A 12,629-nucleotide genomic window follows, 5' to 3' on the forward strand; every position below is an offset into this window, starting at 1 on the left:
ATTGAGAAACAATTTTACCCGACAAATTACTATATCACTGCTTTAAATTTTGTAAATTAACATTAAATTTGAATTCCGCTATACTAGCGGATTTGCCGAAATGTATTTGAGTTTTCTATTTTAATTCCATTATTATAATTAAGAAGTATGTAAAAATACGAGTGACCAATCGTCTGATTAAGTGACGATCGTTTATTTTCATTTGTGTAATTTATATTACGTTCTATCAGTCGGCACAGCTTAATTTCAATTAAATATATCTTCCTAATATAGAATTTTAACTTTAATTAAACTCGTACTTCAAACTACGGAGAGATGTTTATATCGAATTAAAGTACTCTTTCAATCATACCAATTACCATTTGTGCATTATTTATATCTGTCGCTCTATTATAGTTGAATAAACATCGTCATGTCATTTATTTCTAGAAATTATGTATTTTAATTACAAATATTTTTAGGGAATTCGTATTAAATTAGGATTTTGAAATTAGTCTAAAATTATGATGATTACCGCATTTTTATATGAATATATCTATAATCAATTAATACGTATAATATGAAAATTCGTATTATAGGCATTTGTAAACGTTTATGACATGAATTTTACTTTATTCTATAATAATAATTTCATTTTTAATCTTTTTAATAATTTATTATATTAATTTCCAATACGTACACAGATTTTTACATGAAATTCGCATTTAGATTTCACTCTCTCTCTCTCTCTCTCTCTCTCTCTCTCTCTCTCTCTTATTTACACACTCACAGGCAACAGAAGACGAATAAAGCGAGAGAGAGAGAGAGAGAGAGAGAGAGATATATCAATTTAAAAATTCTTCTATCGATGCCCTATATAATATAATTGACTGCATTGCATAAATGAGGCTTACTTTAAATATTCGATATAAATAAGTTCATTTCTGGACGTCGTCCGCTATACGTAAAACAGTAAAGTATAAATATCATTTCAGATATAATTTATAATTGCTGGTAATGTATTGGTGTATTATTAAACGGGCTTGAATTACAATACAATTGACCTTATTAAACATTTTTAAGTATTCGCAAAATGTGTCAGATGTGCTTCGAAGCCCTTGAATAAATTTCATTAAAAATGAAGCTACGGATATTTTCCAAAACAGTATGACGTATTTATAAAAATGCATATATAATTGTAATTTCATTCGAACACTCGATTTTACGTAGAAACTACATATTATCCTATAACAACAAGAAGAAAATGATTATATTAGAGTAGAATACAAATAGCCCATGTTTATCGCCCGAAACTTACTTGCTCTCGCTTAAAGCCATTTAGTACAAATAATAAATAAATAGCCGAGATATGTAATGGCATTATCTCTCTAAATCTATAAATAAATGAGAGCGATTGCCGAGGAGGTGCAAGCGCACATGGAGCAAGCCTCGATAGTACATTGTGCAATAAGCCTTTTCCCCTTTCTGTCATTAGCCTACTGCTCGAGCCACACGGACCTGGAAAAGGTCTGCCAGGAGCTCAGATCCGACGAGAATCTCAACTCGATGTTCAGGCTGGACTCGAAGCCAATCTCCTGCCCCTTCGTCGGGCCACCGTTCAGCTTCAGCTACAATCGGGGCCACGGCGAGTGCAAGGCCCTGGAGAATCAGGCCGAGAGCTGCATCGACGATAGCAAGCTTCTGCTGAAGTATCAGGCCTGCGCGGACATACAGGGGGCCGAGAGCAGCAGTGAGTAATAGTCATCCGAGTCATTCTAAGCTTTAGGAACATTTAGGAGCAGTGAGGGGATTTGGGTTCGGGATGGGAGTGACAGGTGGGCGCGTCATTATCTTCATTGCTCATTGACGGTTTAATAATCTCGTAAATTCGAGCTCTTCACACGCATCTAGTCGAATTCATTACGTGGGATCATTACTTGATATTTGGGTGGTTGCGATTGGGTATCATCGGCATTGAGTCGACAGTTTTCTCAATTCCCTAGTCAGTGTCGTTAAGTAGCACGTTCGTGTCATTGTGCATTACAGCTGAATTCCCGTATGTTCTCGGGGCTGACGATTGAGCAGTTTGATGTGCTACTTCAATGCCAAATTAAATAATTATAAAGCTCGTCCTTGTAATCGAGTACGATCCTCGTGATATCCGTATTAAATTCACGTACCATTCGATAAGCGGCTACGACACAACATCGCATAATTTTAATTTTTGTTTTGCCCAATGAATCGATGGCAATTAACGATTTGTTTTATTATTGTTAACGTATCGAGCATGAAGACGAACACGGTTGAGCGACAGAATTTAAAAATTGTTTTCCTCTTCGCTCTAAGGGGATAAAGTATCGCGCGACAATAAAAAATTCTGTTAGAAGGAGGCCTTTGATGCAAAAAAAACAAAAAAAGCCCCGAGTCAAAATTATACAAAAATGTTCAGTATTTCGACATTTTTTAATTCCACGAAATTTCTATACGTATCCTGTACTACCTTGCTTAATGAAATTCCTCCCTGATTAAATACCTGTGAAAAAGATGACCGCACAATGTTAAGAAAATAACATTGTCCTACAGCTTTGTACGTCAATGTTACACATATTCTTATTGAAATATTTTGTTAACTGTTTTTTTTTTTTTTTTTTTTTTTTTTTTTTTTTTTTTTTTTTTTTTCGTTTCAAACATAGCTCGATCTAAGCCACCGCGTGCCATTTATATATAGAAAAAAATGAAGATAATAATAATAATGATAATAATTAAATAAGAAAATCAAGACTACTTTTAACATTTACGTGTACTTCACTGTCGACTAAAGATTACATCCGCTAAACCATAAAATTACTTATTACAAGAAAATTCTTTCAAATTTCAAATACGCCAACTATGTATCTTAGCCATTTATCATTAAAAATATCAATATTATTTAGAGGTTTCTCCATGAAATATTTCAATAATAAATACTAAATAGGCTTCAATTTTTATAAACGAGTAAGAATAATTGCATAATTTTTACATATTTTTCTCACCTGATAAGCGAATAATTATAAAACTGAAAATCAATATTGTTAAAAAAAAAAAAATTTGCTTTTGTAGTACAAATAATACGGAAACCGTGAGCGGAAAAATAGAATGAAATGTCTCTGCATTAAGGAAAATAGGTCGTTTGCTCTAATCCAATTTACTGCTACACCTCTATGTGTACACCCCCTACCCTGCACCGCCACGCCCCTACAGCTACTATTACTCTCCTTCGCTGTGATCTCATTCGGACTCTCACACACTTTCATTTATCTATTTTTCATTTTTCTCTTTCGAATTTGACATCTGGCAATTAAGATTGCAGTTAGGTGTGAAGCAAGATCTTCCACCTATCTTTTTCGAGCACGGGGAAAACTTGTATAATCTCAATTATTTTTCCAATTTCAGTCTTTCGTTCTTGCTTTTGGAGCAGTGTTTTCAAAGGAAAAAGTAATAATAAACTTGAATTGAAGGCTCCACTATTTACCACTTCAAAGATACTTGTGCATTGAATGATAAAATATTTTAAAATAAAATCCTAAAGAGGGTGAGTGAGCGAGCGAGCGAGACAGACCGACAGAGAGACAGAGAACTTCTTTTCGCACATAAATATAAAGTAAAAGTCTGTAATATAATACTGAATTTGATTTGAATAGCTAAATGTTAAGTGTGAAGGACGCGTCGCTTATAGGAACGTTTATAAAATTTCTTCTATTAAGAATAGATTTTTATTCGAATTATTTAAAAAATTGTACATAATTTCTAAATGTCAAAGAATCGCCTATTAATGTTCACTAAAGCAATATTATCCGAGTTATATGATTATTATTATTATTATTATTATTATTATTATTATTATTATTATTATTATTATTATTATTAGCACACTATTTGTATTTATTAACTAATGCTATGATTTATTTAACGAATAGAAGAAATTTATTAATATTAGATTCATAAAAACAAAAGTATTTGAATTTATTTGATATGAAAGCATGATTTACTGTTACATAGTCAGAATTAATTATATTATTCGAAAAATGATTTTATTTGCAAATTTATGTTATCTACGACATATATTTTCTGTAGAATAAACTGAACATTTGATTACAGTAATAAGAATAGTTAAGCTTCCGTACGAGAAAGCACATAATTTCTGAATGCAAAAGCTTGTTACAGCAGTTTTATGATGGATAAATGAACATAGAAATGTGTCGTCTTGGATAAAAAAAAAAAAAAAAAAAAAAAAAAAAAAAAAAAAAAATTACTACTTTGGGTCATCCATGAGACGTTCGTATTTCTGGAAATAGCTCTAAATTAAAAGTGTAAGATAGAGAAAGAACGTGTAAGAATAACGAGAAGTGAAAAGGGCATGCGTATAGGAGCACGAGGAAGGTAAAAGTGCCGTGGGGGGTCAGTCAGTCTCAAGGCTTCTGTGGATCGTAGCTTAATAAAACTGTGTTTAAAACTATGTAGTCTTTTCTCTCTCTCTCTCTCTCTCTCTCTCTCTCTTACTCTTACTCTCTCACTCTACCTGTCAGCCACTTCCTTCATCAGTCACTAGCGCCGCTCTACTCTTCTCGCAAGTCTTCTAAATCAATTATCAAAGTAATTCGATTACCGCTTCCTTTGCGTCTCCCATTAAAAACCGACACGATTTCTCCTTCACTCATTGTCGCAACGCGTTGTAACTTAATGCCGCCACTATTCTTACGTCGGCTTGTCTTATTTTATTTATTTATTTTTTTTTTTTTTTTTTCACAGCCGAGGAGCTGCAGTGCCTGGCGACATGGAAGGAAGGTCGTAACATGTATTTGCTCGGGACGCTGAAATTGGTTGGCAGGGCACAGGCCAGCGAGGAGACATTCAGGTATCGTCGTCATACATTTAAATTACAACTATTACAAATGTATCAGGGTTTTTTTTTTCTTTTTTCTTATTTTTGTTATTTCGACATTAATTTTCCTCTGCCGAGAGCAGTTGGTCGAGATCGAGAAAATTAGCGAACGAGGATGAATAGGGTGATGGGAAGAACGTGGAGACGATCGGCTTTTCTAGAAAAGTATTAGAAACAAATTTTTTGTTTCACGATACGTATGAGAAATTGTATGCTTTTTGGCAATTTTTCATTATCTAGAAGAGACGATGATTGTAAAGCATCGATAATATCCTTTTTCACATTATTCATTTATTGGCTTTTCTTTTTTATAATGGCCTGTGTATGTGTAATTGAAGCCATATTGTCCGAGCTTATGAGATAAAATATAAAAGCTCATTATTAGTAGTTCGTATTTCAATGATTGAATACAAAATTGAATTTTGCAAAAAAAATCTCATCTGTTAATTAATGACACCGATATGTTAAAGTACTTTTACAATATTTTTCAGTTTAATTATCATATAATTTTGTTGAGAGATATGTGCCAGTGAAACAGTTGAGTTTCGATGGTAATTGAGTAAAGCGAAAAATAAATATTATATTCCGGAATATGAAAAAAGATGGAAAAACAGAAAGAAAAAGGAATTAAACTGTTTTACTTATAATTTTGATTGTATTCTTATCAATGCTATTCAGTCGTAATAATATTAATAATATTTCTATCTGCGTTAGAGATAAAAGAAATTGAGAAAAATATCTTTGGCTCGTCCAAGTGGACACTTACAGTCGTCCGTAAAAATTATATAAAATAATATATTTTTCTTTGATAAGCAATAGCTAAATCATCGATCGAGCGTCGATATCGCAAAGCGGCACGATCGTTGTGGATATTAGAACGAGTTGGCCAGCGATTGCCAAATGTAGGACAACAAAGGAGAACGAGAGAGAAAAGAAGGGCACGATAAGTGCGGTCGTGGATAGGATAATTTTCCCGGACGATCGAGCTCGATGAAAAAAAAAAAATGCCGCCAAGCTTTGCAAATGTAAAAATCGATACAAGAGAATATGCTCGTGTAATTGAAACGTGCGGAGCTGGCGAACGTTTGCGGAATGGTTTCGAGGTACGAAGCATGTCGATAGAGAAGACGGCACTTTCACGATAGATGTAGAAGTAACGAGAGATCGGTTAATAAAAGAGTTTTAACCCATGCTCGCTTACGTATGTTGCGTGCGTGCGTGCGTGCGTGCGTGCGTGCGTGCGTGCGTGCATCTGCGTGTATGTATGGCTGGTGTGAGAGGGAGAGGGAGGGGGGCAGAGAGACAGAGGGAGGGGGGGGGGAGAGACAGAGAGAGAGAGAGAGAGAGACAGAGAGAGAGAGAGAGATATATATATATGAGATAAGATGAGATTACAAGGATCGGAGGAAGTTAGAGAGGGCGCTGATGATGTTTCATCTAGGGCGAGGGATTAACAGGGATGCACTTACGCGTGTACAGGCGGGCTTTGCAATTTTTATCGCTTAAAGTTCTCACGATCGGCTAATTGCCGAGCGGCTTTTTCAACCGTATCCGAGGACGGCCGAGCACGGTCTCGAGCAGCTGAGAAATATCGCCGAAGAAAGATTAGTAGGGCTCGATTTGACGAAGGACCGTACGCGCGTTCAATCGGCATTGATCCCTAGAGCCCTCGAGGTTGCGGGGCAAAAGGAGTATGGGACAGTCGGGCGGCAGCGAATTACATGCTCATGAGCAAATGAGAGGAAAGAGACGGGAGCTCATCATTCGGCAAATTGCCCGGAGCGTGTATGAGGAGCCGCACCGCGTAATTGATAAATAAATTAATCAGCGAGGCAACCGCCCGCTGCTCTCTACCATTCGTATGTCGTGCCGAGATCATGAGAAAGCTCACGCGATATGGCGTCCCTCGCCTCGTAAGAAGCTCTTCCGTTGCGTAGCACCAGGTACCGAGGGTACGCTCCCGAGCCACCCGATGATGATACGACGCCAGTCCCTTGTAAGTTGCAAGTTCGAGTCCTCGGCTCGACTTCGTTCGTCTGCTTTAACGATGTGGTTGTCCAATCGTTGGCCGGTCAATCTTGATTGATATTTCACGAGCAAACGAGCAAAGTAAAATATTATCGTCGGGTAGGAGTGAGAGTGTGACCGAGGAGTATCGACGTTTCAAGCGACATTTTAGGTAAAAATGGTTGGATAAAAGCATCGCGTCTCGTATTGACCGGCGGTCATATATAAAGCTCACGTCACATTAACCGAGGTCCTTCTCGATTAATTAATTAGTGCGACGGTGATATTTCTACATGTAATTTTGGGCGTTTGCGTGACTTTGGTCAAAAGTGGCAAAGCCCATAAAGAAAAAATTAAGAAAGAAATATGCGATTGATTATGAATGGAAATTGTTATGAATTTCAGATGCTTCTTGTACGAGAAAATCCATAAAGAGGGAAAAATTGAATATTACATTTCCGAGTCCGGCGATCCGAGCTGCAATGGCTTGACTTCGATTACCGAGGGCGCGCGAAATTTCAATTTTACAAAAGGTTTGTTTTTGTTTTCTCTCCCTCCGACGAGGGCCCTATCGATTTTGTCCTAACAGCAACCACTCGTACGTAGAATTATCGACGAATGGTAATTTTAAAAAAGGAAATTTTAACGCAATGTCTTATGTGCACAGAGGAAAAGGAGCACGTTAGGTGCAAATATCCGTCGTGGGTGACGCAACACCACGATTGGCACTTCCTAGATGGTTCGAGGAACTATCACTTCACCAAAGGTAACTCGATGCTGAAGGTGACATTTAACGATGAGATGAAAAGCGATGAGAAGGTTGTCTGTCACAATCTTGAAAAGATGCATCCGAATGACGATATGCAGGGATCAAAAGTCAAACTCGTCGCTCACGTCGCCAGCGGATGGTGAGTTTTATCTCAATTTTAGAGCGTTTACTCTGCGCTAAGTACTCAAAAGGCCGAGATTTTAGAAGGATTCTAGTCAAGATGGCACTATGTAATTTAATTGAAAGCGTTGAATAAATTTACGGAGTTTCATCATGTTAAGTAAATGCGCTTTAGAATACGAGTGAAGTTGAATTTGAGGTGGGAGGAGGGGGGGGGATTCCTTTTGTTGTATAGTTATTCAAATTATTCTATATAAAATGCCTCCTTCTAAAGAGTATTATAATTATTTGTATATTCATGCTAACGACGCATGGAATTTTCTATCAATCTTTCTTTCGCCCTCGCCCTCGCCCCCCCCCGCCCCCCGTCCCCCGCCATCGTAAACCGCTCCACCCAGCCCCGCTCTCCCATCCTTTTCATTTCGAACCGTTTGTTTATGACGAAATTTAGTTTTCTTCCGTCCCTGGCCCATGCAGTCAATATGTTAAAATAACAAAAAAGTTCATATTTTACTCGATTATGGGTCAGTGGCTGCTTTGCATGTATTTTACCTTAATCACAACTATACGGAAATACGATTATTTATCCGTACGTTAACGCGAAAAATATTATTTGCTGTCATTTTTTTTTTTTTTTTTTTTTTATTTTAAACATTTACTGGGTTAATTTCTTATTGATTAAATTATCATAATGAGATTTTTTTCCATTCGTTGTCACGACTGGTCGATTGAATTTATTAAAGTGATAGTACTCGTTGGAAAGAAACGAATTGTATTTTAATCTTAAATTTCACAACTCGGAGCGTAATAAATTATTTACACCGTTAACGATGATTGTCAAATTTGAAAGAGAGATTAGATCGATAGATAGATAGAATTGGTAGATAGGTAGGTAGGTAGGTAGGTAGGTGCGTAGGTAGAGAGAGAGATAATGAAATTAGACATAATTATCAAATCCTTTATTTAAATTTATCTACTCCTTTACAGCCCAACTAATTATTCGAAATCTTATTAAAATCTCACCGCTAGAGAGTCCTTGGCAAAAGCGCCACTATAAATACATTACATATGGCTTTGTTAAAAAAAAGAAAAAACAAAAAAACAAAAAAAAAAAAAAACCGCGAACGAGGAGAGCCGAACGCTTAAAATCTTTCCTTAAATCTCCTTGGATAATACGAGGTCCGCTCGAAGAGACCCCATAGGCCAAATGTCTTTGATATAATAGAGACGTTCATGTTCGAACGTTTATGTTCAATTACAGTGACACCGGCTACGTCTGCATGATCTTTCACAAACGAGACGGACACGTTATCGAGGTTCAGCAATCGAGTAAGTCAAACTCAAATTTTACCAATTCCCACAATATTGTCGAGCTTTCGCTCGCCGCCATTATTATTTAGCAAAAACATTCAACTCATTCAATCAGCCGCCCCCTTTAATTACATTTAATTTCATTTCCATTGTCCTGGTTTCGTAGGTCAGAAGTCGATTATGCCTCACGAAGCCTGTTCGCTCGATGATCCATCCAAGCAGCCCTTCTCCACGCTCATAAGTAAGTCGTATCGATTAATAATATTCTCCTCCTTATTATCCCCTTAAATTACGTAAGACGCGAGAGTTGCACGTATCGATAGTCCGAATCGGCAATAAATAGTATCGTTAAACACATCGTGTGTGCGCGCGCGCGCGCGCGCGTGCGTGCGTGCGTGCGTGCGTGCGTGCGTGTGTGTGTTTTTCTCATCGAGATCCTTTTACAAACGCATCGACTGACCCGCTTCTACGTCCCATCGAGATCCTTTTACAAACGCATCGACTGACCCGCTTCTACGTCCCCAGCGTCCACGCTGCACAAGAGGTCGTGCCCGAAACCGGGCCGCTACACGGTCCTCGACCTCGTCTCCTCGCCACAGTTGAGAATGCCAAGGCGGCAGCGACGCTTCGCCAAGGCCCTCAGACTCTCGGAGCGCGCGTGGAAGGAGGAGAGCAACGAGGCCGCCGAGGGGCCGGCCGACGACTGCCAGAACGCCGACGTGCAGATCGGCTGCACCTCCAGTGGCCAAAACGAGATGATCATCCAGGAGTCGTGCGACAGGAGGAGGAACGACATAGGTAAGCGAGAGAGGCCGAATAGCTGATTGTAGTATGAGTTTGGCGGAGGGGCGGGGGTTTGGGGGCGCCCTTAGGGATCCGAGCGATTAATTCAGCCAAAGTTTCAGCGTACTCGTGCCACGGAAGCTGGGAGGAGGAGGGCACCTGGTACACGATAGTCTCGCGGAACAGGAGCGTCACGGAGAAGGAGACGCTGTGCGTCTCGATGCGGCTGAGCGAAAGCACGAGGGAGCTGCCGGGGAAGGTCGGCGGCAGGGTCGAGCAGCAGGAACTGTGGCTCTCGAGGCCCCGTAACTTTTGTCAGCGCGGTACGCCCGACCAATGGACCTACAAGCTGGCCAATCAAGGTGCGTATTCGACTTTCGGGGAGTTTTGCCCGGGCGCGTTATTTATTATGTCAGTGACATTTCCACACGGCGTTCTTCCAATTTTTAACAGCGCTTTATTCGCTCGGAGGGCAAATTAATCGCGCAATCTATTTAATTGAAAGTTGGATATGTCGGAGCCGCGCTCGAAGCTTAAAGGGCAATCGAATTCTCATTGGAACGCGAATTAACCATTAGCCATTATAAGTCGGAATAAATCGGAATAAATAAAGAATCGATTATTAAGATACGTTATTTGGCCCTTTTTCGCTCAACTTTTTATCTTTCTCTCCTCCATTCTTTGCTGCTTTTTTTTTCATCCTTTTTTTTTTTCTTTTTTTTTCTTTTTTTCTTTTTCTTTTTTTTTTTTAACGCAACGTCAATTAAATTTAAAATTTTCTTAAATATTCTCAGCTCTGAAATTTCATTGGCATTGGCATTGATTATTATTGAACTTGTTGATTGAGCGATTTGAACGAGGCTTGGACTCGCGTCGATTGACTGTTGTAGAAATTTAGACGGAAGTCAGTTTGCAGTCGTTGCGATACTTGGATAGTGAGTCATTAAATTGATCGTCTCGTTGATTTGAATAACGACTAGGTAATCCGCTCCAATTAAAGCAGAAGACGAATAAGTAGACTTTTTAAATTGAAGAGCAAGCCCGAAGGAGATAGACTCGATAAGCTTAGGGTGAATAAATAGAAAAAGTTACGTTTAAAATTCGGCCGCTTTAAGGCAGCCATAGCCCAAAGAGTCAAGCCGCAATCCCGATATTACGTAGTTAGATGAAAATAAATAGTGTCTCGGGGGGGGGGGGGTTAGACGGCAGAAGAAAAAAAAGATAGAAGGGAGGAGAGCGTATTTCAGCTCTGAATTGTGGAGCGGCCAGCAAAGACGAAGGAGCAAAATAATTGATGAAAAATAGAATAGGATATTAATAATCAATTCCTGTCCTTCTTATTATTGCAGGTGTGTGCGAGGATCTAATGAGAGCAGCCTCGAGTTCCGCATCGTCATCGTCCCTGATGAGGGTCTCCGTCATCCTGTCAATTGGTGTGACAGTGCTGTGCAGCATCTTGTCGAGATGATGTGTGTACGTTGCCCTGAGATGAGCAAGGTGGACTCGAGGCGATGAACGCAGCACCTCTATCGGACCGGACTCCATCGACGACATTGAACTCTCTATCGTATAGATATGTACATTGAACTGGATGTCCCGGTTTGGAGGAACGCCCTCTGCGAGTCGTGTGCGAAATAAGAAAACCCTAAAAGAAGTTTGGAGCCTGCTGTTCACCTACTATTATACGTATACATACATATATACATATATACATATATACATATATATATATATATGATTATCGAGAGAATGTGTACGTGCGCGCGAATTACTTTTGGGCGAGGATAATTTTTGGTACTTTTAAGACTCGAGCTCAGAATTTATCACACACCGACGGACATTCTAACTTGTACATTAACCAGCATTAACCAACAATTCCGCATTATTTCGAATTATTTTATATTAGGAATGAAACTTCAATGCCAATAAATCTAATTTATTGTCCAAGTACGAAAATAAGATGATAGAACGGCCTTGTCATCGGTATGAGTCGGCCGAGGCAATGATAAAATGCTGTCCGCTTCGATAATTATCATCAGGTCATTGGTAATTTACGTTGCGCTGAGCTCGATTCTTAACGGCAAGTTCCATCGGTCGGCTATTAAATAGCTCTCGATTGTGCTTCGTAGCCGCGGGCTTAATTTTTATTCTCTTACCGCTACTTCAAAGTAAGACTTTTATTTTCCGCATGCGAGTTAAAGGCAAGGAAACTGTAATTGCCCTGGCTAGAAGATTCCTCGTGAAATAATAAATGAGGTAACAAAACTTAATTAAAATCGAGAACGAAGAATCTAGGAGTTTTAAATTTTTAATTGCAAACTCCAATAGTTGGTGCGCACTTGATTTTGACGAAGTTTGATTAAAAAATTTTGCAGTCAAATTAAATAAATTCGAGCGATAATCCGCAACAATGTGCCATCTCGTTTTTTCTCAAACAAAAACGAGAGAATAATAAGTGATAAAGCTGAAAAGGAGGACACAAATTTAAGAAAGAATAAATAACACACGTGTAAGATGCTGTTTTAAATGGAATCTTCGGTCAAGGGTCATCCTTGGCCTGACTGGATGAAACATAAGCAAACAAAAACAAAGAAACAAAAAAAAAAAAAAAAAAAAAAAAAAAAAAAAAAGAAATAAAGAAACAAACAGAAACAAACAAACAAAATATGAAACTAAAAATGGAGCTGCGCGTGCCTTTGCGAAATGAAAAACATAGATTATTCCTCGAGCACCGTCGCA

General features: G+C 38.5%; 1 protein-coding gene across 1 annotated transcript; it reads left to right on the forward strand.

Moving 5' to 3' along the window:
• Nucleotides 1-1,383: 1,383 nt before the first annotated feature.
• LOC105363684 (uncharacterized) lies at nucleotides 1,384-11,516 on the forward strand. The gene is made up of 9 exons (XM_011501435.1): nucleotides 1,384-1,729; nucleotides 4,768-4,873; nucleotides 7,313-7,440; nucleotides 7,575-7,815; nucleotides 9,058-9,125; nucleotides 9,274-9,348; nucleotides 9,633-9,905; nucleotides 10,013-10,252; nucleotides 11,240-11,516. Exons 1-9 carry the CDS (start codon nucleotides 1,384-1,386, stop codon nucleotides 11,356-11,358), a joined length of 1,596 nt encoding a protein of 531 aa, XP_011499737.1. The 3' UTR covers nucleotides 11,359-11,516.
• The last annotated feature ends 1,113 nt before the right edge of the window (nucleotides 11,517-12,629 follow it).

This window comes from Ceratosolen solmsi, unplaced genomic scaffold (assembly GCF_000503995.2).
Source record: "Ceratosolen solmsi marchali unplaced genomic scaffold, CerSol_1.0 scaffold3, whole genome shotgun sequence".
Taxonomy (NCBI): domain Eukaryota; kingdom Metazoa; phylum Arthropoda; class Insecta; order Hymenoptera; family Agaonidae; genus Ceratosolen; species Ceratosolen solmsi.

What these genes read in the sequence shown, in the direction of transcription:
- LOC105363684 (XM_011501435.1), top strand. Translation starts at nt 1,384, where the DNA reads ATGAGAGCGATTGCCGAGGAGGTGCAAGCGCACATGGAGCAAGCCTCG. An exon ending in GCCAGCGAGGAGACATTCAG is followed by an intron (nt 4,874 to 7,312) that starts GTATCGTCGTCA and finishes TATGAATTTCAG; the next exon opens with ATGCTTCTTGTACGAGAAAA. An exon ending in TATCGAGGTTCAGCAATCGA is followed by an intron (nt 9,126 to 9,273) that starts GTAAGTCAAACT and finishes CTGGTTTCGTAG; the next exon opens with GTCAGAAGTCGATTATGCCT.